This window comes from Cimex lectularius, unplaced genomic scaffold (assembly GCF_000648675.2).
Source record: "Cimex lectularius strain Harlan isolate CLEC.00 unplaced genomic scaffold, Clec_2.1 scaffold250, whole genome shotgun sequence".
Lineage (NCBI taxonomy): Eukaryota > Metazoa > Arthropoda > Insecta > Hemiptera > Cimicidae > Cimex > Cimex lectularius.
The window spans coordinates 590,668-618,051 of NW_019393130.1; the positions used below are offsets into that span (position 1 = coordinate 590,668).

General features: G+C 33.3%; 1 protein-coding gene and 1 non-coding gene across 3 annotated transcripts in view; one reads left to right on the forward strand and one right to left on the reverse strand.

Moving 5' to 3' along the window:
• Positions 1–10,293, reverse strand: part of LOC106665815 — a 115,272-nt gene extending 104,979 nt beyond the window's left edge. Inside the window, exons 1-2 of one of the 2 annotated variants that reach the window (XM_024229909.1) lie at positions 10,246–10,293; positions 9,663–9,913 (exon numbers count right to left, since the gene is read on the reverse strand). In XM_024229909.1, the coding sequence (XP_024085677.1) occupies positions 9,663–9,913; positions 10,246–10,266 (272 nt within the window). In that variant the 5' untranslated portion in view covers positions 10,267–10,293. Of the gene's footprint in view, positions 1–9,662; positions 9,914–9,982; positions 10,005–10,245 lie in introns of those variants that run through there. The other variant, XM_014392557.2, reaches the window with a different exon arrangement.
• Positions 10,294–19,398: 9,105 nt separating this feature from the next.
• Trnav-aac lies at positions 19,399–19,471 on the forward strand. Its single transcript has one exon. It is a non-coding gene; the product is annotated as a tRNA-Val (tRNA).
• The last annotated feature ends 7,913 nt before the right edge of the window (positions 19,472–27,384 follow it).

The following is a 27,384-nucleotide window of genomic DNA, read 5'->3' on the forward strand; positions in this document are numbered from 1 at the left end:
AGAATGCAGCCGCAGATGCGCTGAAGATCATGGTATGGTCTTGATGGAAAAAAGCGAATTCAATTGCTACTGCCAAGCTTTTGAACTATGTTAAGGTCATCATCAGAACAAAATCTTAAGTATGTCTACACACTGACATAATTAAGTTTTTAATAGACTATTTCCAATGTTTTTCAAGACCGACTCAGTCTCAACATTGCCAAGGACTGTTTGATCTTTTTCAACACGTCTATAATCTGATCCAAAGTATTCGTGATTAATTAGAGTCTGGAATATACTAGAAGGAATACCCAACATGCGAAAATAAATAGCGTTATGGTTGTTGAAACCGGCAGTGCTCAACCTCCTCGGCCTAAATCTCAAGAGACGAAATAGGCAATCTTTGACGATTGCACCGAATCTTATCTTGAGGAAATGGGCCCTAGATAGAAACCCCCCCTCGTTTGACAAGCTGTTGTCTCCCTCTCACAAATGAAAATGATACTTATATACAGTCCAACCTGAGGGGTGTCGATCTACTCCTAAACAGAAAATTTGTTAGTTACCGAAAAGAAATTCTTCACTGTCTATATAATACGAGTGATTTTTTTCCATCTCGATCGTGTTGCTATTTGAATTTTTTTTGATGATACTTCATGTAAAGATGATAGATTATCTGATAATAGACTGAATTTCTATTATTTTTGTGGAGCTGGATCTAGATTTCTTTGCATTATTTTAGTTGTTTTATTTATCAATTTTCTAATTTTGTTTATTTTCTGCTTGTATATGAGATTATTATTTGAATTTAATAGGTATTATTTGACTGACTATTTAAAAATAAATAAATTTTTGTTCTATTTCATTTGTAAAGAGGACTCTAGTTTTGTGTTTACCTTATTTTTGTTAGGTTTCATTTATCAATTTTCTAATTTTGTTTATTTTCTGCTTGTATATGAGATTATTATTTGAATTTAATAGGTATTATTTGACTGACTATTTAAAAATAAATAAATTTTTGTTCTATTTCATTTGTAAAGAGGACTCTAGTTTTGTGTTTACCTTATTTTTGTTAGGTTTCATTTATCAATTTTCTAATTTTGTTTTACTTTTTGCTATTATTTATACGATATGTATATTTATATGTAATTATTAAATCCATTAGATTTCGTGGTCCGATTGACCAAATAACTTCTTACAATTAGTTACTGGTTAAGGTATTGGTTGAGGAAAAAAGTCAGTGTCACGAGCTAGATTCGAACCCACGACCGTCGGAACGAATTTTTGATCTCGTTTAATTTGGTTAACATGAAAATAGGAATGCTGTAATTAATTTAACGACAAAATTACATAGACATAATTCGAAATAAACTTTAAAAAAATTTGAGTGTCCTTTTTTTATTTATTTATTTTTTTTTTGCATTGGATTTTTATCCGTACCTCAAATATGGTATTAATTTTCAATCAATAATTTTTTACTTTTTAAGTATGACATAGTGTTAAAAGAAAAATTAAATTAAATTTTTTTCAATTAATTAAGGTTTTTATTTGAGGTAAAAAGTCAGCGTCACGAGCGGGGTTCGAACCCACGACCTACCGGCTAGGTACGCCGCTGCTCTACCACTTGAGCTATCGTGACCTCGATCCACTCGGACACTAACTTCCTATTTCCACCCCACCTTTTGAATTTTCCCTCCTTTTTGCCATTTTTCAATTGTCGTGTAATCGGATTGGATTTTCGACGATAAATGAAATGGCCACGGTGAGATTTAGTGAAGTGTACTTCATTTTAATTCATTAAATTTACTAATTTCGTGGTCCGCTTGACCAATTAATTAAGGTTTTTAGTTGAGATGAAAAGTCGAGGTCGAGAGGAAAAGACGAGTAGATCGAGGTCACGATAGCTCAAGTGGTAGAGTAGCGGCGTATCTAGCCGAAGATCGTGGGTTCGAATCCCGCTCGTGCCATTGACTTTTTTTNGTTGTCAGGGTCATCGTTAACTGATTGACCCAATAATCCCCTGACATTCTCCCTTATCATTGAGGCCTGCCCACGGATTGTTCTAGGAAAAATAAATAAGGAGAGTAAGCTGGACATCCGTGTAGGAAGGTGGTCTCTTTTTTCAGATTAAGGATAGGGTGAGAGAAATTATTTTATTAACCCTCTTATTTTTCATACGGCCTCGAATAGTTTACCTCCTTATAAAATTTTAATTAGTTTTAATCAATGGTTAATTTTGCTCAATAAACTTTTTAAAAAAAGGAGAACTGATTTGAGTTTATTTTTATTTTTAAAAAACCTGGTTTAAACAGGGAACCTTGTTACAAATGGTAGCAGAGCGATTTATCTTTCCACAGTCAATTTTTTTTTCTTTTTTTTACGAGAGGTGAGTTTTGAATTTTTCCGTTTTTCTTCTATCCAAATTTTTTTCAAGCGCAAGTTAAACTTCCTGAGAGCAGGTTGTTCATTTTACATTATTATTTTCTACATTAATTTTTTTCTCAGAATAATGTATTCAATGTATAACAAATAACTTCATTTTTGTCTTTTATTAGGGGGGGGGGAATAAATTCATTATTTATTAGGGCTCATTCCAAGAAGCACGCGGTTTTTGAGCCCTTTACAAATGGTTAGTTTATTTTAAAAAATTTATCCTTTTTTTCTACATTTCGGGCTTTTCTTCACAATCGCAAAGCAGGTTTGATCAAAAATATATATTTAATAGGCTTTATCTGCCAGTTTTTGTGAAAATAAATAATTTTTGGAAAACGTTTGACTTTTTTTCAAGGATTAGTTTTTCTTATATTAAAAAACGTTTAACTGTATCCCTCACTGTTTTACAGAGTTTTGTTATATTTAATTGTTACTTCTCCATTATTTTATTTATTTGTCGTTTTTCTTAAATTACACTTATTAATATGTACCTAAATTTATAAATTTGTGCAATATTTATATTTAATGAAAATTTGGATTATTATAAAAAATGATTATGACTGGTTTCTACTTCTTTTGTAGAAAAGGATCTAATTTTGTTTTTGCATTATTTTAGTTATGATTTAGTTATCAATTTTCTAATTTTGTTTTTGCATTATTTTAGTTATGTTTTAGTTATCAGTTTTCTAATTTTGTTTATTTTCTGCTTGTATATGAGATTTGTATTTAAATTTAATATGTATTATTTGATTGACTATATAAAAATAAATAAATTTTTGTTCTACTTCATTTGTAAAGAGGAATCTTTTGTTTTTAACTTATTTTTGTTATGTTTCATTTATCAATTTTCTAATTTTGTTTTATTTTTTGCTATTATTTATAAGATATGTATATTAATATTTAATCATTAAAACCATTAGAGTTCGTGTTCCGCTTGACAAAATAAATTCTTTTCAAGTAATTAAGGTTTTGGTTGAGTTAAAAAAGTCAGTGTCACCTGCGGGATTCGAACCCACGTCCTTCGGCTAAATATACCGCTGCTCTACCACTTGAGCTATCGTGACACTTTGTGGATGTCACGTTAGCTCATGTGGTAGAGCAGCGGCGTATTTAGCCTAAGGTCGTGGGTTCGAATTCCTCTCCTGACACTGGCTTTTTTATTTCTACCAATACCTTACATAAAGATTAATACCTTGAAAGAAGTTATTTGGTCAATTGGATCACGAAATATAATGAAAAAAAATTTATTAGAGCATAAATGGAGCTCGGATCTATTTATGGCGAGTGGAATGTTTTCTCTTCTTCTTCGAATTGATAAAATCTTATTCAAAATGATTGAGGAAGAATGAGGACAGGTTGTCAATACGGCCTTGCCCAACTTTTATGCCGTTGTCCTGGTTTTCCTTGCGTAAATCAAAACGGTTTTTACAATTTGCTAGAAAGTTTTTCCTCAATAGAATAGTCAACCGCAAATTACCGAAAAAAATGTAATATTTCTGGAACTAGTTCTATTTGAGAGCAGGCTGGACAAAAACAAATTGATCGCGAATTTGGGCGTGTTGATTTTTTGGAGATTTGGCGTGAAGATGACCCCCAGTCAAAAAACTGTTATTGAGAGTGCATCTAAAAGAAGTAAGGTATAACACAAAAGAAATCGTATTTTGATTGATTTTTAACAAAATCTATAACATGTTTATCCAAGTGCAAATGTCAAGATAAAAATGATTGTCAAACAATAAACGAAAAAGAAAGGTTTATTGGAAACAAATGTCATGTTCATTCAACCAAACGTTTATCTTCACAGACGCATTTTCATTACTTTCATTTTATTACTTTCAAAATTCATTGTTTATTTTGCTAAATAAATACTGAAGAGTTCCCAAAAAAACATATAATTAGAATTTTAAACGTGTTATTATTTGATGTGATAGATTTTTTTAATAGGAAATCACTTTTCAGGCAAGCAGTTCATAAAGAAATGGAAACAATCCTCTTTAATAAGATAAATATATTAATAATGTTTTATGACAGTTATATTGATTAGAGGATGTGAGAAGTTAGAAACTATTGAAGATTATCGTAGAGTTCCGGGTGGAAGGGTGTAATTAATTCCTCTAAGTTACACACCCTCCTTTCCGCCACACCAATGCCACCCCCACCAAACCACTACAGCAGCCCTTGTCTCTTTATTAATTGCCCTGTGAAACTTATTAGGGTTTTACAAGGGATAGATCGCTTTAATTACTGGATAAGGTGTTTATTAAGCGCCGCCTGTTAAAACTTGTAGATCGCTAAGTGCTTCGACGTTGTCGTTTATCAATTTCCGACGTCTCTATGGGAAAAATCCGAATTTTGTGTGATATTGAAAAGTTATCCGGTAATTATCGTTTTAATCTTAAATATCGGTAAGGTATTTTAAAAAAATCCTTTTGTATCCCACTGTGAATATTTTTCTACTAAAAACACGAGCCTGCGGACTTCACCAATTTTAATTTTAAACAAATTTCATGCAATAAGTCGAAAACAATTAAACAAGTTACAAAACTGAGCCTCTTCCCAATTCGCCTTAAGAACCGGAAAAAAAATAAATATTATTTTATACCATTGTTGTGTATGTATTTTAAGAGTTATACAAAGCGATCTAGTTTCGTTTTTGCATTTTTGCATTATTTTGGTATGTTTTATATTTATCATTTCTGTAATTTTGTTTATTTTTTATATATGAGATGTGCGTTAAATTTAATAGGCTTATTTGACTATCTAGGTGAAAATATATACATTTTTGTAAACGACTTTCTTTTCGAACATTAGTTTTTAAAAATTTAAAATTGATTTTATACCATTGTTGTGTATGTATTTTAAGAGTTATACAGAGCGAGTTATTTATAAATTTAGTAATTTTGTTTATTTTTTACTTTTATATGAGATTTGTGTTAAATTTAATAGGCTTATTGGACTGTCTAGGTGAAAATAAATACGTTTTTGTAAACCATTTTCTTTTCGAACATTAGTTTTTAAAAATTTAAAATTGATTTTATACCATTTTTGTGTATGTATTTTACGAGTTTTACAGAGCGATCTAGTTTTTTTTCCATTTTTGCATTATTTTAATATGTTTTATATTTATCAATTTTGTAATTTTGTTTATTTTTTACTTTTATATGAGATGTGTGTTAAATTTAATAGGCTTATTTGACTATCTAGGTGAAAATATATACATTTTTGTAAACGACTTTCTTTTCGAACATTAGATTTTAAAAATTTAAAATTGATTTTATATTATTGTTGTGTATGTATTTTAAGAGTTATACAGAGCGATCTAGTTTCGTTTTTGCATGTTTGCATTATTTTGGTATGTTTTATATTTATCAATTTTGTAATTTTGTTTATTTTTTACTTTTATATGAGATGTGTGTTAAATTTAATAGGCTTATTTGACTATCTAGGTGAAAATATATACATTTTTGTAAACGACTTTCTTTTCGAACATTAGATTTTAAAAATTTAAAATTGATTTTATATTATTGTTGTGTATGTATTTTAAGAGTTATACAGAGCGATCTAGTTTCGTTTTTGCATGTTTGCATTATTTTGGTATGTTTTATATTTATCAATTTTGTAATTTTGTTTATTTTTTACTTTTATATGAGATGTGTGTTAAATTTAATAGGCTTATTTGACTATCTAGGTGAAAATATATACATTTTTGTAAACGACTTTCTTTGTATGTATTTTAGGAGTTATACAGACCGATCTAGTTATGTTTCCGCATTATTTTAGTATGTTTTATATTTATCAATTTTGTAATTTTGTTTATTTTTTACATTACAATTAATTAAGGTTTTTAGTTGAGATGAAAAAAGTCAATGGGACGAGCCGGATTTGAACCCACAATCTTCGGCTAGATACGCCGCTGCTATATATATATAATATATGTTTCAATATTTAGATTTAATTTAGAATTAATCACAATTGTGACAGACACAATATTATGACTGAATTTGTACTAGTTTTGTAATATTGAATCTAGCTTTGTTATTGCATTATTTTAGTATGATTTTTTAATCAATATTCTAATATTGTTTATTTTTTGTTTTAATGTGAGGTGTGGTTTTGAATGTAATAGGCATTCTTTGACTCTCTATGTGGAAATAAATAAATTTTTGTAAACGATTTTCTTTTCTAAGATTAGTTCTTAAAAATTAAAAAAACATTTAACACTATTTATTTTTATATTTTTACTACTTTTTGTTAGATTTAATTATCTGTATATTTTTATTCATTTGATCTTCTTTCTCATATTACATCAATAAATATGTACCTAAATTGTATACATATGTATTTAATTATACTATGTTTATATATATAAATTACTAATTATATTTTTTTTCGATATTTCGATATTTACATTTAATTAAAATTAGGACATGTTATACGATTATGGCTGGATTTCTACTACTTTTGTAAAATTGGATCTCATTTTGTTTTTGCATTATGTTAGTTGTTTTTATTTTATCAATTTGCTTATTTTGTTTATTTCTTGTTTTAATATGAGATGTGCCTTTGAATTTAATAAGCATTATTTGACTATCTATGTGGAAATAAATCAATTTTTGTAAACGATTTTCTTTTCCAAGATTAGTTTTTAAAATTAAAAAAACAAACTGTTAACAATATTTATTCCTATGTTTTTACTGCTTTTTGTTATATTTAATTGTTACTTTTATAGACAAATTTACATTTGTCGAGGCTGTTAAAAGATCACATAAAAAAATTAATTTAAATATGATTTTAAACCATTGTTGTGTACGTATTTTAAAATTGGAAATCATGGTCAGATTCTCGACCCTTCCGTAGATAATCAACTTGTTCCAAATGTCTAAGGGATTCGACATAAATCCACTTGAAACCTTTGAACTGTTCATTTTTCGGCCAAACCAAAAAGTATTAAAAAGAGCTTTAAATTCCCTTTATGAAGGCACCCGTCTCGTACTTTCAATTTAATTTAAATTTAGCTGTGTGACTTATGATGGCGGTTACTTGTGTGATGGTGAATGTTCGGTAGTAATTGCAAAAAAATGCATTTCTTAACGTAATCAGTGATTGACGTAAACACCAGGTAACTAGAAAATTATTCGGAAATCGTGAGATGCGGTCTGGTGTGATGTAGGTTTCAGAAAAACATTTTCTTTATCGTGCCAACGTTTCGATCTTTATTGAGATCTTCTTCAGGGTTTGGGATTTTTGTGTTCAATGNAGAAAAACATTTTCTTTATCGTGCCAACGTTTCGATCTTTATTGAGATCATCTTCAGGGCTCAAAGTGTTTGTCTTCTGTGTAATTGTGCCATTCTTACGTGTCGATCTTTATTGAAATCATCTTCAGGGCTCAAAGTGTTTGTCTTCTGTGTAATTGTGCCATTCTTACGTGTCGATCTTTATTGAAATCATCTTCAGAGCCTGGAATTTACAAACATTGTTTAAGTTTAACAAATAAATGAGGATGTGGGAAAAAGTGAATTTGTACAATGCAAAAATATATTTTTTATATTCAATCAAAGTATTTCTAATCACTGATAAATATGACAAAAAATAAACAAAATTAGATCCAACTTTACAAAAATAGTAGAAATTCAGCTATAATCGTATAATATGGCCTAAATTTAATTAAATCTAAATAAAAATATAAAGAATATTTTTTTGAATTGTATAAATTCACTTTTTTCCACATCCTCATATATTTGTTAAACTTAAACCATGTTTGTAAATCCCCGGCACTGAAGATGATCTAAATAAAGATCGAAACGTTGGCACGATAAAGAAAATGTTTTTCTGAAACCTACATCACACCAGACCGCATCTCAAGATTTCCGAATAATCATCGACTAACGGTCACTAATCACCACACGTAACTAGAAAAGTTGGTGAGGGTTTAAAGGTTTTATAAAGATTTTGTTCAGGGAGGTCTCTATCACCTTCTCCCAACTACCGTTTGTTACTAGCCCAATTATGCCCTTCTTATAAAGTTTGGATATCAAGACTTAAAAAATAAATTTAGCATATTTTCCTGCTGTTGGCGTTTATCGATCTCCCGATTGTCCCGATGTGCCAAGAATAGGCGAAAGTCAGGTTGGGTCAGGTTTGGAGAGTACGGAGGGTGTGATGGGACTTCCAAACCAATCTTTATTGTAAGCTCTTTTGCCGTTCTGGCAGTGTAAGTTATCGCGTTGTTCTGGAGAAAAAAAAACACCTTTTCCGTACCCGAGAGCAGGTTGTTTCTTGGCCAGGGGAAGAGATACTCGTTGCCGTTGGACTGAATGGATTTCTGCAATGGTCTGACCATATGGTAAAAGTTCATAGCGTCCACCAAACCCATAAATTTTTGTTGGTGTATATTTGGTTTTTGCGTCAATAGTTCAGATTCATTTTGTGGCAATCGTACTGCTCCTGTTGTTGCTGTACAACATTCACATCGTGAAATGTGACAATCCAGTCAGAAAAGTGTACTTTGCGCCGTGACAGCAATAAAAGGCAAATCTTTAGAGTCAGAAGCTTGTCAATTTATGAGGAACCCATTTGCTCAGTTTACACGTCTTTCTAAGTCGATGAAAGCTAGAGCAAATGGTTTCCTGGTTTATGGTAAACATTGTGGCAACCTCCGGAAGTGTTTACCCGAATCGAGTTCGATATCTTCCCTCAATTCGGGTCATTCAAGACAGAAGGTCAACCTGGTCCATCTTCAATCACCTTGCAAATGTATTGAACCACTTCTGGGCAATGCGCTCAATGGTTTCATTACCGAACGCAGTGCAAATTTCACTTGCTGCTTGCCATTGTACCGTAAATTCCTACAATAAGTACGAAAAAATTATGTGTTTTGAAGCCATGTTTAAGAAAATATTTGATAATTTACATTGAGCTATTCAACACAGTTTTTCTTTATGAGCTAACGCATTATCCTCTTGTATTACTTGATGCTAACATATAATCCTTTTATGTAAACAAAAATATTGTTTAACTGTATTAAAACAATAACAAATGTAAAACCGTAGGAACTATTCTTGTTACCTGGTAATTGTATATTGTGTAATTTGATTAGACTCCTATCGAAAACCACAAGCTTAGCCTATATGTGGAAAATATTTCTAAAATATATGTTTTGTATACTTTTGTTAAAATAAAATAAATATGTTTATGATGGAAGAGACGTTCGTTCTGGGACGAAAATATTTGATGAATGTGCATATTTACCCAGCCATGACTTGGCCTCTCCGGTTAGGATACAACTCAGGGTGCTGTCCATATCTGAGGTAAACGTCGAACTGTTGCTCCGCTCTCGAATCGAAGCTGAAGTAAGTCTGATCGGTGAAGTTGTCGGCGTGGAAGACGAGCTTGACGAAGCTCGTCTCCGAAATGAACACCTGGGGCTGCTCTGTCTCGCCGCAGAAAAGGCCTGGGTCCTTCCTGTTGGACAGCTCCGTCTTCGCATTTCCGTCCACGATCTGAAACAATCGACTTATATCAGCGACTTCTCAATCTCACTTTATCGACGCTATTTATCAGAAATTGACTGGAAAGGGCGGAGAGGGAGGGACGAAATTGATGGAGACTTAGGTCACCCCCTGTGAAATATAGCCGCCACATTTTAAGTTCATTTTTCACTCCTATTTTTTCCGCCCTATTGAGAAGATTTGCAGCAGGCGGAGTTCGGTATTGTCCAAGAGTTAGGTGTGGGTCGGGTTTATCTCTTTTTTTTTCATAATGTATGTGAGAAGGGTTCTACATTTGGGCCGAACAAAAGGTTAAAGTGACGAGACCGGTTTCCTTTTTTCACCTCAGCCTCTATCCATGCCATACGTTCTCATTTGAAAGTCGTTTAATTTTTACGAATTCGGAAAACATCACCAACCAATAATATTTCTATTTCAATCAATATGATTCAGTTTTATTATATATGTAGAAATTAAGAAAAATCATGACAAAATACATATTTTACATATAGAGGTATGAATAAAATGATGATAAATGATGTATATATGTTAAAAAACAAGTCCTGGTGTTAACGGTTTTACAATCTTTTTGCTCCTACGAATGATTTCATTTACCTGTTAAACTCTTGTATTCGACGAAATAAATAGAAGTATTATATCGCCGTTTGACTTTTTTTCCTTTTTTACTGTTTTAGAGCCGGCAAACTTCACTGGCCATCGCCAGCCCTCTCTTCTTTAGCTTTCCATTTATTTTCTTATTTCTCTCACGTTTTAAACGTTAATTTATTTCACTGAAACTTCAGAAAAGTTATGATGTTGATATAAGGGTAACCAATTATTTTTCTTTATCTATTGCTAGACTCTCTGCATAGCATGGCCTCGTCAATTTTGGATAAAATTACACATCATAAACAAATACACAGAAACGCAAAAAAAGGATAGTCTGATTAGCATCCACACTACCCAAGAGTACTTAACATTCCTCGGGTTAATTGGGGATACGCCTTCCTATTCACGCTAATAAATTACATACACACTTCTCCAGAGTATTCGATATTCCTCGGGGTAATTGAAGATAGGGCATATCTCAGACCATCTGTTGCTGTGGTTTCCACATACAGAGACCTCGGCTATAAAGATTTCTATCTTAAATTCGTTAATACAATTTTGCTCATTTTAGCCCAAAACGTTTCTGATGTATTCCATGTATGTAACCGTCTGAGCTTCGTAAGTCTGAATAGTTGCTGATTAGATAAAATTATTTGGTAAAACTCGATTCATTTTAAATTTTCTGTTACTTCCTTCCTATGTGGTTCTGTTTTTGCTTCGTGTTCCGTTGTGCTTTTCCTACATTACAAAACTTGTTACCTAACTTTCCTCAACTTTTATTTTTAAATGACTATTAATTAAGGTTTTTAGTTGAGATGAAAAAAAGTTAATGGCACGAGAGGGATTCGAACCCACGACCTTCGGCTAGATACGCCGCTGCTCTACCACCTGAGCTATCGTGACCTCGATCCACTCGGACATCAACTCCCCATCTCAACCCCACCTTATGAGTTTTCCCTCATTTTGCCATCTTCCAAATGTCGTGTAATCGGATTGGATTCTCGACGACAATTGAAATGGCGACGGAGAGCTTTAGTGAAGTGTACTTCATTTTAAACCATTAATTCACTACTTTCGTGGTCCGCTTGACCAATTAATACATGACAATTAATTAAGGTTTTAGTTGAGATGAAAAAAAGTTAATGGCACGAGAGGTACATACGATTACAGGTTCATCACACAACAGAATTTCAGAAAAAAAATTACCCAGTGTATTCTTAAAATCGAAAATAAAATATTGAAGTTTAAATTTAAAATGTTTTCTAATTCAATAATCCATTTCGCTACAATTGGTCAGGATTTCTTCTTTTAAGTGGCAATTCTTAATCATAAAAGGTTTTCTTTTCATCTCTGCAGATATTGGCTAAGTATAAAAAATAAAAAATTGTTAGCCTAGATCTATAATAGTTAAATTATGAGATAAATTAGGATGAACTTGAAAAAAAATTTGAATTTCAAAAATACTATAAGTGCAATTCTTTATGATATATGAAAACCAAAAGTAGAAAAATTGCTCAATTGATAATAAATAGACTGCTTAGGCGGTTATGCCCGAAGCAGGCAAGGCGTTTTTCGTGGGTGAGACGTTATCGAGATAAGACGTCGGCTGTGGATAGGACATTGCCGAACGCCAAGGACGCCTGATTCGTTGACCGGTTACACGGGTTTACATCTTTTTCACTTTTACTCATCTCACAAGCTGCAGACGTGGGCCCGTTCAAGAATCTCAATAAATGAATTATAACGGTATGCTCAGAAGAGCAAGAATTATGGTGACGACAAACCACCGATGAAAAACGTACCAAATTTTTAAGAGGCATTTTACGTTCACGAAAAAAAAATTAAATAATTAAATTTCTCTTTCTTACATTCCAAAAATACAGAGATAACAACTTCAATTTAATTATATTTCTACCAATACATTTTTTTTCTCACAATTTTTGACAAGAACGCTATATTATGTACGGTTTCTTTAAATCTGCGCAAGCGCACTTCATTCAGTTTAACGTTACGTTCACGCTAATGTTATGCAAAATCTCTCAAATAATAATAATCCATTCATGTTTTAATGGTTACTTATTTCAATTAATTTTTTTTTATGTATGGTCTTCTCATGTCGTCTCATGAAAAAAAGTCAGTGTCACGAGCGGGATTCGAACCTACGACCTTCGGCTAGATACGCCGCTGGTCGACCACTTGAGCTATCGTGACCTAGATCCATTCGGACACTAACTTCCCATCTCAACCCCACCTCATGAGTTTTCCTTCCTTTTTGCTATTTTTCAAATGTCGTGTAATCAGGGTTCGATTCTCACCGAATTATGAAGTCGGCACTGTTGGTGAAATGATACTTCTTTACTTATTAAATATTAATCCATTTATGCTTTATTGATCTAATTGACCAAATTACTTATTTCAATTAATTATTCAAAGTTCAAAGTTATTCAATGGGGCTATGGTGTCCGAGTGGATAGCCATTACGATAAATCATGTAGCGGCCTATTCACCTAAGGTCGTAGGTTCGAATCCCGATCATGACACTAACTTTTTCATCCCAACCAAGACCTTACATAAAACGAACAAGAATAATAAGTAATTTTGTCATTTAGACCACTAAAAAATCAATGAATTTTATTGGAAGGAAGACCTTATATAAAAAAGAATAATTAATTGGAATAACTAATTTTGTCATTAAGTCCACTAAAACATAAATAGATTTTCCTGGAAGGAAGACTTTACATAAAAAAAAGAATAATTAACCGAAATAAGTAACAATTAATTAAAGTTTTTAGTTGAAAAAAAAGTCAATGGCACGAGCGGGATTCGAACCCACGATCTTCGGCTAGATACGCCGCTGTTCTACCATTTGAGCTATCATGACCTCGATCCACTCGGATACCATAAACATAAATGAATTTTACTGGAAAGAAGACCATTCGTAAAAAAAGAATAATTAATTGAAATAAGTAATTTGGTCATTTAAACCACTAAAACAGAAATGGATTTTCCTGGAAGGAAGACCTTACATAAAAAAAGAATAATTAATTGAAATCAGTAATTTGGTTATTTAGACCACTAAAACCTAAATGGATTGTAATGGAAGGAAGAACTTACATAAAAAAATAATAATGAATTTAAATAAGTAATTTGGTCATTTAGACAATTAAAACATAAATATATTAAATTGAAAGGAAGACCTTACATAAAAAAAGAATAATTAATTGAAATCAGTGATTTGTTCATTTAGACCACTGAAACGTAAATGGATTTTACTCGAAGGAAGACCTTACATAAAAATGAATAATTAATTGAAATAATAATAATGTTCCTTTTAAAATAATGTTCATGGGGTATTTAAAAAAATCCCAATTCAACCACCGAAAGTCCTTATGCAACTCTGACAAATAGAAACCATAAAAAAATATTTTGCTATCCAATAAAATATGTAAAATATGGCGGACAACTGGGCACAGTATGCGACACGTATGGACCGGAGGATCTCATATTTTCCTATAGACAGGGCGTCTATGCGGAAGTGAAGAATCAATTTATTAATATCACATATTAATATCATGTAATGGCTGCAATGTTATGTTCTTAGATATTATTTCTGCCAAACAAGAAAACAGTCACTAATGTGTTCAGGGGTGATCAATTACATTTATAATATAATTTATTTGGTACTTCTTATGTTTGGGTGAATGTAAAAAATATGTAATATGTATTGAAAATGTAACTTCTTACACGTTGAATATGAATTGTACGTTTACTTTTAATAGTTGTTTATCTGCCTGTGTATTAACATCAAACCCCTGTATAAGTATTATAAAATCTCATATAATTTTATAAAATATTTCATTTGCTGTAATTGAAATTAAAAAATTGATTTGTAAAGGTAAAGGTTAAAGAATACTTTTAAACTTTGTCGTGTGATTTTGTAATTGAAAGGCAATTTATGGATCGCTGTCATTCGCGTCGGTCTTTCATCCGGTTGAGAACAGGAGTGAAAAAGGCGCGGCCCTAAATGTAACTGAACGAGACGACAACCGGGATCTGTAACATTGTGCAAGGTGGGCTAAAATGCCAAGGACCATCCTCATTACATAAGCCCTACCTCTGGGGACTCTTCTCCCCCGTATACCTACCATCTGACATTACCGGAATATCGTAAAGTTTATCGTTTTCAAAAGTGGAAAGCGGTCCGACCGCAAATTGAAGGTCGAGAATCCCTTCTGTGAATAATACAAATGCCCCGTTTAGAAAACTACTTGCAACTGGTCTTACGATTCCAAAATGTATATTCCAAAAAAATTATTATTTGGAGATCGTGAGATGAGGTCCGATATGACGTTCCAAAAAATAACAATTACTACAAAGCAATTTTAAAAGAAGTTGATATAATCAAATTTATCGTCAAATTTTGTTCCGGAACTATAACAAACTCCTCTTATAAAGCAAAGCCTTCAAATCAATTTTTTATTATTCAATAATTTATTATTCATATACAGTTTGGCAACTAATGAAAAAATATACACAGTACCATTACCGCTAATTGAATCGGTGAGTGTAACAAGGTTAAGAATCCAATTTTCCAGTCTTGAGAAAAACAAAGAAAACTTATTTTCTTCCAGAATAATAGTTTTAGTCAATATATTTTTATTTTACCCAATAGCTTTCGTGGTCCGACTGATCAAATAGCATATTTCAATTAATTAATCTTAAATAAAAATTTGGATAACAAAAATTTGGATTGAAAAATGGCAAATAAAATTCGAAAGCATGGGTTGAGCTTGGAACTTCGTATTTAGTTCAAGATCGTGGGTTCGAATCCCGCTCGTGACATTGACTTCTTTATCTCAACCAATACCATACATAAAGATTAATTATATGAAAGATGTTATTTGGTCAATCGGACCACGAAAACTAATGAATTTCATAAGTTAAATGAAGTATATCTTCACTATAGCTCTCCGTGGCCATTTCATGTGTCGCCGAGAATCAAGTAGATTACACATTTGAAAAATGGCAAAAACAACGGAAAATTCGAAAAGTGGGGGTGAGATGGGAAGTTAGTGGATCGAAGTCGCGATAGGTCAAGTGGTAGAGCAGCGGCGCATCTAGCCGAAGATCGTGGGTTCGAATCTCGCTCGCGACATTGACTTTTTTGTCTCAACCAATACCTTACATAAATATTTATTTAGAATTCGTGAGATGCGGTCTGGTGTGATGTAGGTTTCAGAAAAACATTTTCATTATCGTGCCAACGTTTCGATCTTTATTGAGATCATCTTCAGGGCCTGGGATTTACAAACATTGTTTACATATAACAATTACATTTTGGATGTGGAAAAGTGAATTTATACAATGCAAAATATATTTTTTTATATATTCAATCAAAGTATCTCCTCACTCAAAGTGTACACAGAAGACAAACAACTGCAAATAACTTCTGCCAATGTGTAAAATCCGCTTATGAAAATTTTTAAGCAAGGGATACCACAGGGCTCACTCCTAGGTCCTGTCTTTTTCCTCATTTATGTAAATGATTTGATCTTCTCCGTTCAAACTGATATCATAAATCATTCCAATTGAATATTGTAACAACTAAGTTTTGCAAGAGAAAAACAAATTTGGCACGATCTATGACAAGAATTCAAAATACATTATTGAGTAGTTCACTAATTTTCGTGATCCGCTTGACCAATTAATATCTGTCAATTAATTAAGGTTTTTAGTTGAGATAAAAAAAGAAAATTCAAAAGGTGGGGTTGAGATGGGAAGTTAGTGTCCGAGTGGATCGAAGTCACGATAGCTCAAGTGGTAGATTAGCGGCGTATCTAGCCGAAGGTCGTGGGTTCGAATCTCGCTCGTGACACTGACTTTTTTTATCTCAACTAATAAATTACATAAAGATTAATTAATTGAAAGATTTTAATTATTGTCGTTGTCGCTCTCGCTAGTTGGTAGTTGACCGCTTAAAAATCCCTTAATCGAACGTTTTAAAATCTTCAGGAACATAGTGCACCATCTTCTTGATGTCTTCTACTTTCTTGTACTTGATCGGTATTTTTTCCAGATAAGTTTTCATTCAAGGTAGCTGCGCGGGGGAAGCAGTTTTAGCCAATTTGAAAATAACTTGAATTAATCCATCAATGAATTCGCAGGCTTTAACACAACCAGGCACACTACTCGAATACAAGAGATGTACTTTCTTATATTGAACTTGATTCTTTGTTTTTCAATTTCTGTCGTTTTTTGTAATACTGAGGCAACCAACACTAACCATCGAAAATCAGGTCAGTACCAACGGTCTTAGCCCAAAATGGGGTGCTTGTTTCTTGGCTGTAGATATCTCTTCGTATTGACTTAGGAGTTAAATCTGTCCAATCTTCTAACAACATGTTTAGTCACTGAAAAGTTCCTATCGCAAGGTAAGAAACAGGGTTGAATCTTATCCTTCTCTTTCTCATGAGATCATTTTTCATAACATTCTTCGTCCTAAGTAACGCTATAATCTTAACCTTAAACTTTCAGCCAATTTTGGAATTGACATGAAACATGTTTCAACCCAGTGGGTGTCTTCTAAAATTTTGATTTTTTAAAACTACATTTATTTATACATCACGAGCAGCATGATGTTTCCTTTTCAGCCATCTAAGTTCTCGTGTGGCAGAGACTGGACAAATCAGTGATGATCGGGTCTGCTGCTTTGTGTTGATACAATTTCAACTATGCTTCTTTCACCATTTCAACGATGATACCCAGATCACGATGAATTACAGAGAATATCAAAGGGAATTCTTAATTATCCAAAGATTTTAGCGGACTTGAAGCCTTTTTAATTCATCTCCAGAACTGAGGAAAAGTGACGCGTATTGCCAAATAGGACGGAGCAGTGATAAATGTAACAACCACTTGTCGAAGAGTGAAAGTGAAGACTTCTTGTCAACATCATTAGCTCAAAAATGGTGCTGAATTGCAAAACTAAAATAAACAAATTATGTATACAAAATAAAGTTTCCCCCTGCTGTGTGCAAGGGCGTGTAGGAGTAAAAGGCAACTAGAAGCGGATGGCCTTGCAAGGATACGAGCTGCTAGACCCTTCTGAGGGACAGGGATTCACATTGTTATTTACCTTAGACAAAACGAATATGACGAAACAGTGGAATTCACGCATCGGACACAAAAAAGCCAAGAACCATGTAGCAAATTTTGGAAGGAAAGAAACAATAGAATGCATCAAAGGAAGCAGAAAAAACTTGGAATGCAGGACAGAATAAATATGAGTAAGTTTGATATAATACAACACTTGACGTGCAGATTCTGCGAAGAAACAAAGGAGACATCAACATACTCACCATTAAACTGTGGCACCAATGTCAATGTTTCAGACCTTGTCCAACGCGACTTTGTGCCAAATTTGGAATCAAAATTCAAAATCACTCATCGATTAAATAAAATTTTTCCTTAAAACTTAAATTTTTATATACATTATCTAAATGAATCAGCTTTTAAAATTACTACCCTACACGTTAAATGAAAGGATATTGAAATATGCTAATAATGATTATTCGGAGATCGTGAGATGCTGTCTGGTGTGGTTACATTTTAGAAAAATATTTTTTTTATCATGCCAACGTTTCGATCTTTATTGAGATCATCTTCAGAGCCTGAGATTTATAAACATTGTTTAAATTTGACAAGGACATGTAGGATATGGAAAACATGAATTTATACAATGCCAAAAAATTTTAAATTAAGAAAATGAATTTATACAATGGTACAAAATTTTAGATTAAAAAAATGAGTTTATACGATGCTAGAGGATTTTAGATTAAAAAAAATGAATTTATACAATGCAAGAAAAATTTTTTAATTAAAAAAATGAATTTATACAATGCAAGAAATATGTTTTAATTAAAAAAATGAATTTATACAATGCTAGAAAATTATAGATTCAATCAAAGTATTTGCACTCACTCAGTGTTTATTTTCCATGTACATGTGTCATTTGATTAAATCTATAATTGTCTAGCATTGTATAAATTCATTTTTTAGTAAAAAACATTCTCTAACATTGCATAAATTCATTTTTTAGTAAAAAAATCTTTCTGGCACTATAAATTCATTTTTTTTATTTACAATTTTCTAGCATTGTATAAATTGATTTTTTAGTAAAAAACATTCTCTAGCATTGTATAAATTCATTTTTTTAATAAAAAAATCTTTCTAACACTATAAAATTATTTTTTTATTTACAATTGTCTAGCATTGTATAAATTGATGCTATTTTATAAATTCATTTTTTAATAAAAAACATTTTCTAGCATTGTATAAATTCATTTTTTAATAAAAAAACATTTTCTAGCATTGTATAAATTCATTTTTTTAATAAAAAAATCTTTCTAGCACTATAAATTCATTTTGTTATTTACAAATTTCTAGCATTTTATAAATTCATTTTTTGATAAAAAACATTTTCTAGCATTGTATAAATTCATTTTTTAATAAAAAACATTTTTTAGCATTGTATAAATTCATATTTTATCTAAAAATTTTTAGCATTGTATAAATTCATTTTTATAATAAAAAAAATTCAAGCACTATATATTCATTTTTTTATTTACAATTTTCTAGCAAGTGTCAAAAACTGATAATATTGGTGAAATCAAGATTAAGATAAAATTCACTAGTTTTCGTGATCTGGCTTGACCAATTAATTAAGTTTTTTTAGTTGAGATAAAAAAAGTCAGTGCCAGGAGCGGGATTCGAACCCACGACCTTGAGCTATCGTGACTTCGATCCACTCGGACACTAACTTCCCCCCATTTTTCAAGGAGAGAAAATTCAAAAGGTGGAGTTGAGATGGGAAGTTCGAGTGGATCGAGGTCACGATAGCTCAAGTGGTAGAGCAGCGGCTTAACTAGCCGAAGATCTTGGGTTCGAATCCCGCTCGTGACCTGACTTTTTTATCTGAACTAAAAACCTTAATTAATTGAAAGATTGTTATTAGCGTAAAGTGTAAATTACAATGATGTATCAGGTTGTATAGGGTCTTATTTGAAAGTTTGAATTTGAACTAAGGTACCCTGTATAATTTTTTTCCGAACAAAAGGTAAAATATTTTGAAACCCGACGAAAAAATATTGAAACGTATTTTTTGATAGCGTCATTAGTTCAAATAAAATTCAGCAAGGACATATACATATATAATATTCCACTTCAACAATTTTCTTTTACTTCTATTGTAAAGTTAGGCTTTAAACGGACTCTGGGTACTTATACCTCCAGGTTATTAGTCAATATCATTACTGTCATATTAAATAAATAATTGTATTTTTTTCTTTATTAATCACATTATTTCGTAAAATATAAAAATGTACATGTACAAATTATAATGAAAAATTGTGAGAGAAAAAATTGAAAAGTAGGACTAAAATTCTAATAGCACTGTCGCACTGAGAAATTACTAAAATTGCCAAAATTGACGCGCTTGATTTTAAAAATATTGCTAAGAAAGAAAGAAATAAAAAGTATGTTTCATAAAGAACTAACCGAACTGAACTGAAATGGACGTCATTTTCGAATGGATGGTTTTTGCGTATTAAAACTATAATTTTTACGTTTCCCGTAGGTGGCCGAACATCGCCCAATAAATAAGGCCGTAATGTATTTTGTATCGTCTATTTATGTCCTAAGAAGTTGTGTATCGGCAAATTTTTTTTTACTAGCCCACCGTGTCTTTTTACCGCCCGTCACAGTATTGGAGAAACTCACTCGTTCACATTTCATGGTTTGTTTTTATGGCTAACATAGATTTATGAACAGCCTCAAGAATTTATCGCTCTTACTACAGAAATACAATATATAGAAAAAAAATAAATTGCGGTTTACGTTTTTGATTTATTTTATCTACTCCTGGATTTCCAGTCTCTTTTTCTTGTTTCTTTATCGGCTTTATCGTTGATAGGCAAACTAAGGTTATTTATTTCTTTTTTATTTTTTACAAGGGTTCGGAACAGGAGGGGTCATATAAACCCTCAGGTTGCCGGTGTTTTTGAAAAAAAGCCCGTTTGTAACTATGTCGGGTTTGAAGGCAGGGCCGCTGGATTCGAACCCGGCACCTTTACCTTACAGTCATGAGCGCCTTGTCAACGCCTAAACCGTTGCGGCCACCAATTATTATTATTATTATTTTTTTTTTTTAAGAAAAACACGTTTCTTTATGAGTGTTAGCAACAGCAGAGGTCATATCAACCCTCAGGGTGCAGGTGTTTTTGAAAAAAAAAAAAAAAACACGCACATTTGTAATTATGTCGGGTTTGAATGCAGAGCTTGCTGGATTCGAACCCGGGACCTTTACTTTACACTGATGATCGCCGTGTCAACGCCTAAACCTTCGGGGCCACCAATTATATTATTATTATTATTTTACAAAGTGGTCAGCTCATTGTGTAATTTTTTCGTCGATTGGGGGGGAAAGCGATTTTTGTAAGCCACCTTTTAAAGCTAATACTATTATGACAATAATTTGTTTATATGCATATTTCAAATTGTAATTTGTAAACAAGAATCTGACAAAAACTAGACCATGGTTACACAAAAACATGTTCATCAAACGAGAAATGAGGTTAAGATCAACCTGTCCCTAGAACATCTAAAATTTTAAAGGCTCAGGCAAAAAAAAAAAAAAATATATATATATGATAAAATTCCAAAACACATTAAAAATCTTATTTAACAGGAAAATACGGAAATGGCTAATCCAAAATTCGTATTACAGCTTAGCTAAGCATTTTAGATGTAAGTACTTGTGAAATAGAATCTTCTATAGAAATATATGAACCTGAAATATGTAATGAATTTGTAAATAATGTAAAATGTTATGATGTAATGTAAAATAGACTGACTTATGGTTGTATATAATAAAAGTAGATTGATTGATTGATTGATTGATAGATGTTGGTTCAATTCTGAAGTTTTACATCCAAAGTGATGAAATAATAAAAAGCTGCTAATTCACCAGCATCATTTAACAAAAAAATATTATAGAGTTAAAGAGCAAATATAAATTTAATTTTGACTCGAAAATCATTCTAAGTCTGATCAAAACACATACGATGGACAGGGAACCTATACTAATTTGAGCATCCAAATATTTTGTAAATTAACCTCTAAATTCTTGAAAATGTGTGGTGTTTGTAAATCCCAGGCCCTGAAGATGATCTCAATAAAGACCGAAACGTTGACAGGGTAAAGAAAATGTTTTTCTATAAAACCTATGTCACACCAGACCGCATCTCACGACCTCCAAATATTCATTACGTTCTTGCAAATGTTTCGTTGGAATTTTATGTTTTATTACTTAAAACACTTATTACTTAAACACTTTTTTGTTTGATACCCAATTGGACCCAATCGGTGACCTTTTCTGAGCCTAGTAATTTATTTAGAATATAAGTTCTACAGGCACGGCCCAGAAAAGGACTGAAAGAAAAGAATTGGGGGAAGAAAAAAAAGAATTGAATTAATTGAGATGAAAGTTAGACCGGCAACAACTGTCACGCAAAGGTGTTTTTCACATAGGTTCACAACAGCAGAGGTCAAGCCAACCCTCGTTATGCCGGTTTTTTAGTAAAAAAACAACAACATATGTATGTCGGTTCGAATGCAGGGCCGCAGGATTCGAACCTTGAACCTTCACCTTACAGCGCCGTGCCAACGCCTAAACCGTTGCGGCCACCGTCGCCCCTGACAAAAATTGAAGCTCGGTAAAAAGAATCCTAACATAAGCAAGATAATTAGGAGAAAAAAAATTATCTAACGGAATTATGTCAGTTTTAAGAAATTTATCCTAGACAAAATACTAGCATAGTCAAGATGACTGCGGACCAATGGTTGATATATTTTATAAAGAGGGTTACCGAAATGTGAAGTAAAACGTTTGACAAATCCGAAATTCTTTAAAACTTAACATTTAAATATTTGAAATGTGATCACGAAAATTGCATTTACTATTTAACACGAAGGAAAAGTCATTTATTTTATCTATTTTATCCAGGGGAAGACGAACAGAAGGTTACAAAGGTCGTTGGGCTAAAATGATGTGAAAACTGAAATTTGCAAGTAGAAATAGAAAACGCGTTGCAGGATTTTGTTTTATGTAAATTAATCGCGTTACATTGAACCTATTTGGCTAGTTGGGACGATTGGCGTGTTGAAGTCGCGTGTGGAAACGAGAGATGGTCTTATTAATCAAATCTGCCTCGTTTGACCTGTTCATTTATAGTCCGATTTCACAGGTAAATGGCGTTTCAAATGGTTTAGCACCTTAATTAGCGATTTGTCAATCTTCTAATAATGGAAGTAGAGTGAGTAGCCGCTCTGGAGGTTTATAAGCGGAGCTACCACCTTTAACCGTATATGAACATCAAAATCGTCCTTGTTCCTCCTCATGTCCTAGAGCCTTGACATTTCTATTCTGATCCTGTCATTTATTTTTTATTTTTCAGGGATCCTTCTTCTTCGGACGTCTGGCATTTTTTGCCTCGTTTTCGCGAAAAGAATTTATACCTGTCGCAAACCGGTGCGCGAATGCCACCCAGCGATGTTATAAATTAATTCAAATGATACGGAAGACGTTATGGCCGATCTGAAGGTCAAACCTGAACCTATAAAATGTGGGTGATGATATTTTAAAATATAAAAAAATAATGATGACTAAATTTTCTTTAAAAAAAGTTTTATTCAATGTATTTATTTCATGAACAGTAGGCTTGTTCAAATTCAAAATCCATATAACAAAAATAAGGCACGTAACACATTGCTTCAAACAGAGAAGAAGGGTCGATAGGTGGCCTTCAGAAAATTTGATCCTAGTAGAAGAGTCATCCTCACCTCATTAAGAGGTTGACACACGGACATATATTTTTAGACCAAAGCCGGCGTATATGTCCAGCATGAAGATAAAGTTCGTTCAATACGTCCCACCTAATTGAAATGTTAAAGGGTGCAATCCCTTGACTAGAGCGTGAACAGGAATGCCAGCCGATTTGAGAATTTTGCTTGAGCATAGCAGCAGTTTCTGGGTCTCCTGTTCCAACTTTTGGAGAAAACAGGGTTGCTCCATTATATAGTACATGGTGTGTACACGGTCACTTATTTTGGGGCAAAGCCCGCGTATGTGTCCATGGAGGTAAAGTTGGCTCGAGGTGTCCCACCTGAATGAAGTCTTCAAGTGTCCAATTCCTTGACTATAGAGCGAACAGGAATGCCAGCCGATTTGAGAATTGTGCTTGAGCACAGCAGCAGTTTCTGGGTCTCCTGTTCCAACTTTTGGAGAAAACAGGGTTTCTCCATTGTATAGTACATGGTGTATACACTGTCACTTACTTGTAGGCCAAAACCCGCGTTTGTGTCCAGCATAAAGATAAAGTTTGCTCGATGTGTCCCACCAAATTGAAGCCTTGAAGGGTGCAACCGCTTGACTAGAGAACGAACAGGAATGCCAGCCGATTTGAGAATTGTGCTTGAGCATGGCAGCAGTTTCTGGGTCTCCTGTTCCAACTTTTGGAGAAAACAGGGTTGTTCTATTTTATAGTACATAGTGTATACACTGTCAGTTACTTTTGCACCAAAGCCCGCGTATGTGTCCAGCATGAAGATAAAGTTTGCTCGATGTGTCCCACCTAATTGAAACGTTAAAGGGTGCAATTCCTTGACTAGAGAACGAACAGGAATGCCAGCCAATTTGAGAGTTGTGCTCGAGCAGAGCAGCAGTTGCTGGATCTCCTGTTCCAACTGTTGGAGAAAACAGGGTTTCTCCATTGTATAGTACATGGTGTGTACACGCTCACTTACTTTTGGGCCAAAGCCCGCGTATGTGTCCATGCAGATAAAGTTGGTTCGATGTGTCCAACCTAATCGAAACCTTCAAGGGTTGAATTCCTTGACTATAGAGCGAACAGGAATGCCAGCCGATTTGAAAATTGTGCTTGAGCTCAGAAGCAGTTTCTGGGTGTCCTGTTCTAACTTTTGGAGAAAGCAGGGTTGTTCTATTGTATAATACGTAGTGTATACACGGTCACTTACTTTTGGAACAAAGCCCGCGTATGTGTCCAGTATGAAGATAAAGTTAGCTCGATGTGTCCCACCTAATTGAAGCCTTGAAGGGTGCAATCGCTTGATTAGAGAGCGAACAGTAATGCCACCTGATTTGAGAATATTGCTTGTCCGGCAGTGAGTTTATGGGTCTCTTGTTCCAACTATTGGACAAAACAGGGTTGCTCTTCTGTATGTAATACTGATTGTTTTCTTCCCAGAGCGTTTGATGAAAGTGAATGTATTTATTAGGGTGAATGAGTAGTATGAGAGGGCCGATTGTGCAATACTGAGTCCATCGACCCTTAATTAGGTCAGTAATGTAAAGTGTAGAGGACGAAGGAAGAGTAGAAGATAAAGTACTACACCGCCCAAAATTTGGGAATGGTATAAGAAAGAATTTGGAGTGAGTGAGAGCGTGAATCGGTTTGGTTTTATAGGAACTGATTGCGTTGAGTACTGAAATGACTTAGCTGTTGATACGTCCTGGAAACATGGAAGCCACGATGGCTGTACGCATAAGACCCAAGTCTGACTTCATACTACTAACACCAGGAGGATGATATTCGAGGCCTAGTAATCACTAACACTGCATCGAACACATCCTGGATATCAGATCGACTAATACTCGGAACTAAAAGACTGATTTATCTTTCTTCCTATTTGCCAAAACTCTCACGGCTTATGGGACTCTACAGCACAAACCGAACGTACAGACAACCCAATAATAATCTCAAGAATTTTGGTTTGTACGCAATGAAGCACTCCATTTGCACCTCAAAAATATTAATATTTCCATCCTAATCAAAAAAGCTTTTGTAAAGCTCTACATGATAAACGACGACCTCCTCATGGAAAAAACACCAAATCCCCAACACAAAATAGGAAAAGTTTCACAAGATTCAAGAAAAAATCTAGCACAAGAATCATTGGGTAACTATTCGCAACCGGAAAAACATTCACTTACTCCTTGCTAGACTGATTGTTTAATCATAAATATATTATTATATAATTATGGTTAGGAGCTTCTCGGTACCCTAAAACAAATACCTTGTTAATGAAATAGTAATTAGATTAATTAGATACATACTAAATTTTGTTATTTTAAGCTCTATTCTGTACATTTTCATAAATTATAAATTTATCTTGTTTATGTATAACAATTCCCTAGATCATTTTCGAAATAAATAATATTTAGTAGACCAGGAAAATCATTATTTATTTTTATTTATTTGTGCATATAAAATATGTTTATAGAAACATTAAATTTGAGATTTCTTTTGAAAAAGGTGAAACAAAGGTCTTAAGATATGCCGACCACATGCAACAAACCCACTGATATGTCATAAACTTATGTTCCTTAATCACGATTCATTTTCATTTCAAAATTTGTATATTTTTCGTCGTAGGACACGTGCCTCTTGGATATTTCCATAGACCTAATTGTCGTATTTTCAAAGTTTTCGGGTTCTTATGTCTAAGCTGATTTATGGTTTCTCAGTTTTCTGTCTGTTTTTATACTTTTTAAAGTTGGCAAATAAAACTTGTCAATGGTAAGTAAACAATTGTGATTATTTCTCTCAATTGCTCCTGTTGGAAATGTAACTTTTCGTTTTCCTGGTTGAGATGTTAAAAATCTAATTAGATTCACTAGTTGTAGATATAGATGTAATTTTTTCAGGGTATGGTACACTGCGCCCTTTAAGAGCTATTGCATCCCCCGTTTTCTGCCGAAAGCACATCGGTGAGTCCTATTTCATCAAGAAACTTGATTAATAGGCCCGGTTTTAATGGTTGAAGCTCTTCTGTGGTCTCGTTGTACATCCCAAAACATTTCCTCCTGCGGGCTAATGTAGCTCCGCAGTTTGTTAACAAATGTGTTGGTGTCTCTTCTGCCTCCTTGCAGAATCTACATGTGCCATCTTGGATTGTTCCAATTTTCTTTAGGTGTCCATTTAATCTACGGTGTCCTGTTAGGAATCCTGTTAGGATTCGCGGTCTGTTCCTGCTTCCTTTGACACATTCTGTGATTTCTTTCCTACCAAAATTGGTTAGAAGATTGTTGGATTGTCTATGTCCAATGAGTGAATTCCATTGTTCCTTCATTTTCTTTTTGTCCTTCTGTCTGAGATATTCGTTAAAGTGTGGATTCCTATTCCACAGAATGCTTCGGGTCCTATCAGCGGTGTGGCAGCCCCTTTCCTTGCAAGGGTGTCCGCTTTCTCATTGCCTTCTACTCCCATGTGTCCTGGGACCAAGCAGAGGCTGACTTTATTCTGCATACCTAGTGTGTTTAATTTGTTTTTGCAGTTCAGCACCATCCTTGAACTAATGATGCTTGAGCTTAGTGCTTTGACGGCTGCTTGACTATCTGACATGATAGCTATATTCTTGTTTTTGTATCTTTTGGATACATCTTTCAATTGCGTGAATCTCAGCTTGGAAGATACTGGTGTGTTTTCCCATGGGTTCTGAGTATTTGGGTCCGGGTCCAAATACTCCTGCACCCGTAACTTCTTGTGTTCTAGATCCATCTGTGTACCAAAGGATGGTGCCATTTTTAAAGGAGTTATTCCCTTTCCTTCCCATTCCTTTTTGGTGCCCAGATATTGACTTCATTTTTGATTTCTATCACAGTGTTGTTGAGTTTGATTTCTTTCATGTGATCTAGCTTTCTTTTCCGTGTAAAAGTGACTATAGTGTAGGTTCACTAGTTAATTACACGACATTTGAAAAATGGCAAAAAGGATGAAAAATTCAAAAGGTGGTTGAGA